The sequence below is a fragment of the Trypanosoma equiperdum genome (genome assembly GCF_001457755.1).
Source record: "Trypanosoma equiperdum strain OVI genome assembly, contig: ctg_1871, whole genome shotgun sequence".
Classification (NCBI taxonomy): Eukaryota; Euglenozoa; class Kinetoplastea; order Trypanosomatida; family Trypanosomatidae; genus Trypanosoma; species Trypanosoma equiperdum.
In genome coordinates this window covers 1,916-4,362 of record NW_027123917.1, presented here as the reverse complement: position 1 = coordinate 4,362, position 2,447 = coordinate 1,916, and the positions used below count along the sequence as shown (strand labels likewise).

The following is a 2,447-nucleotide window of genomic DNA, read 5'->3' as shown; positions in this document are numbered from 1 at the left end:
ACTATTTTTCTATATTTTATGGAATTTATGAGTTTTTTTATTTTAAAAGAATTTGGTAAAATTACTAAAATTTTTTAAATTTGATACATTTTAAAACTTTTTGATAAAAATATGAAAGTCAATGTATATTAATGATAATATAAATTTTTTATGAAAGTGTACTATGGGTATACAGAATTATAGTGACATTTTATGGAAATTTAGTGGTATTATAAAATAGTTTTTCTAGTTTATGTGCGTTAATTAGGGCTTAATGATAATAATAATAATAATGATAGGAGAGGAGAGTGTTGTGAGTGTTTGTGTATACTAATACTCTAATAAAAGTGATGAACATAAAATAGGGAAGCAATACAGAAGCGTTTATAATAATGGCAATGGTGCTATGTGAGTATGTGACTTAGTGAAACAGAAAAGCGAAGTGGTATATGTGTGGCCTCAAACGCAAAATTAACGAATGGCACCATTGTTCACGAGAAGACATTAAACTGAACATGAGTGGGAAAGAGAATGCGGTGTGCAATCAAATGTCTTTGCTACGTCATTCGCAGAGACACTGTCATAAAATTAAAAAATGAGGAAAGAAAATGTGGAACGTAACAATATAATACTGTTGAATATGCGGCAGTACACATGAAACAAATACATCAGTACCCAATGATGCAGCATATATCATCTAAACGTGGAGAGGTGCTACTGCATAGATAATGGTCACCTTAATTTCGATAACCATAATAATTGAACATGCATGATTACCAGAAGCTGTGAGAAGTTCTGGAAAAGCATGGAAGATTGATATTTACCGTAGTAAAATGTATATAAATATATCAATAGAGATAGTATAATGACTTGTAATATAGGACGCAATTAGAGGAGTCGAACGGCAAGTAACAGGATCCGCAATTCCCCACAGACACGGTGATGGACAAAGCGAGCCCAAAAAGAAACCCCCCTTTAACTCTTTTTACAGAAGTAAGGTCTTAACCACAAGCTGCATGCAAGCCATTCAAGACTCAACAATTAAGATGTGCAAACAACTGATGCTTTTGCTGATCTTGTATTCGATTCCGCCATCGGGAGCCAACGTCGGAGAAGCGGATAATTTAGCTGTTTTCGCAGCGGTTTGTGAGTTGTTCCAGATCGCTGAGGGGGAACTTCCTCCGGACGAACAGGTGACAGATTCAGCAAACGCCGTCCGCCAGCTCGAAGCACTCAACATGTCCGTAGCAGAGGACAAGTGGCGCCAGCAGTTCCACAAAGGCAACTACGAAAAGCGATCCTGGCAGGAAGCCAAAGATGCAGGGCTTTCGCCACACGAAAGCTGGAAAACGAAATGGGAACGATGGCAGCAGGCGGCACTCAACACCAAACCGGAAGCCGAGCCCGGAAAAACCATAGCAGACCAAGGCTTCAATGAGTCAACGGAAATTTCCAAAAAAGCAGTCCAAGCAAAAGTAGCAGCGCTGCTGGCCAAAGTCGGACACCTGGAAGCCGAACGCGCCACAGCAGAACAAGAAATAATAAGCGCGAGCAACGCAGAGTCGAGCAAAAAACTAAACAAAGCGTTATACGGAGTCGAAACTGGGAGAGGCGACTTGGGTAAAACAGCTGGAGCAACGGGGGCAGCGGCAACACTGGATGCGTGTAACACGGCTGGAACCATCGACAACCAACTACCACTAGCATATGTTATGACGTGCCTTTGTCTAGAAGCAGGGTCAACCACGTCCGGAAAGATCTGTGCAAAAGACCACGCACTAACCAAGGCATGGAACGATGCAAACCCAAACGTCAAGCAAGCATTCGACGACGTGCGCAACTTGTGCCCGAGCGGGAAAAAGACGCCAATAACAGCATACCAGATACGGAAAGCACTCTCAGCAGTACAGGCCTTCATACGGATACACGGCACCAGCGGCTATCTAGGAGGGTTCAACAGCGGGAGCTGCAACGGAAATGTAGCAAACGGCATATGCGTAAAATACGACGGCAAAATAACAGACAACTCAAACGGTTTCACAGAACTAACGTACGCCGCAAACATGCTGGAAGCGGCTAGTCTTCTAGAAAACAGGCAACACGCGGTTCAAAAAGCCAACCAACTGGCACACGCGATCAACGCAGAAGCTTCAGCAGCGTGGCTAATATCGAAAGAAGTGGAAGCACTGCAGAAACTGGAAAGGGCAGCGGCAGCACAGGTGCCAACCGCCAGCCAGGCACCAGGGACAAGCAAGCAACCATCGGTGGAGGAACAAAATAAATGCAAAAATGCTACCAATAAAACAGCGGAAGGATGCTCGGCTATCAACTGCGACTTCGACAACGAAAAAAAGGAATGCAAACCTAAAGATGGGGAAGGACAGACAAGCACAGCAACAGGAGAGCAAGCTACAGGAGCAGATGCCAAAAAGTGTTCCGATAAGAAAACTGAAGGGGAGTGCAAAGAC

General features: G+C 43.3%; 1 pseudogene across 1 annotated transcript; it reads left to right on the top strand.

The window, feature by feature from the left end:
- The first annotated feature begins 995 nt into the window (after nucleotides 1–995).
- TEOVI_000694700:pseudogene lies at nucleotides 996–2,447 on the top strand (annotated as a pseudogene). Its single transcript has one exon. A coding segment is annotated over exon 1 (1,452 nt).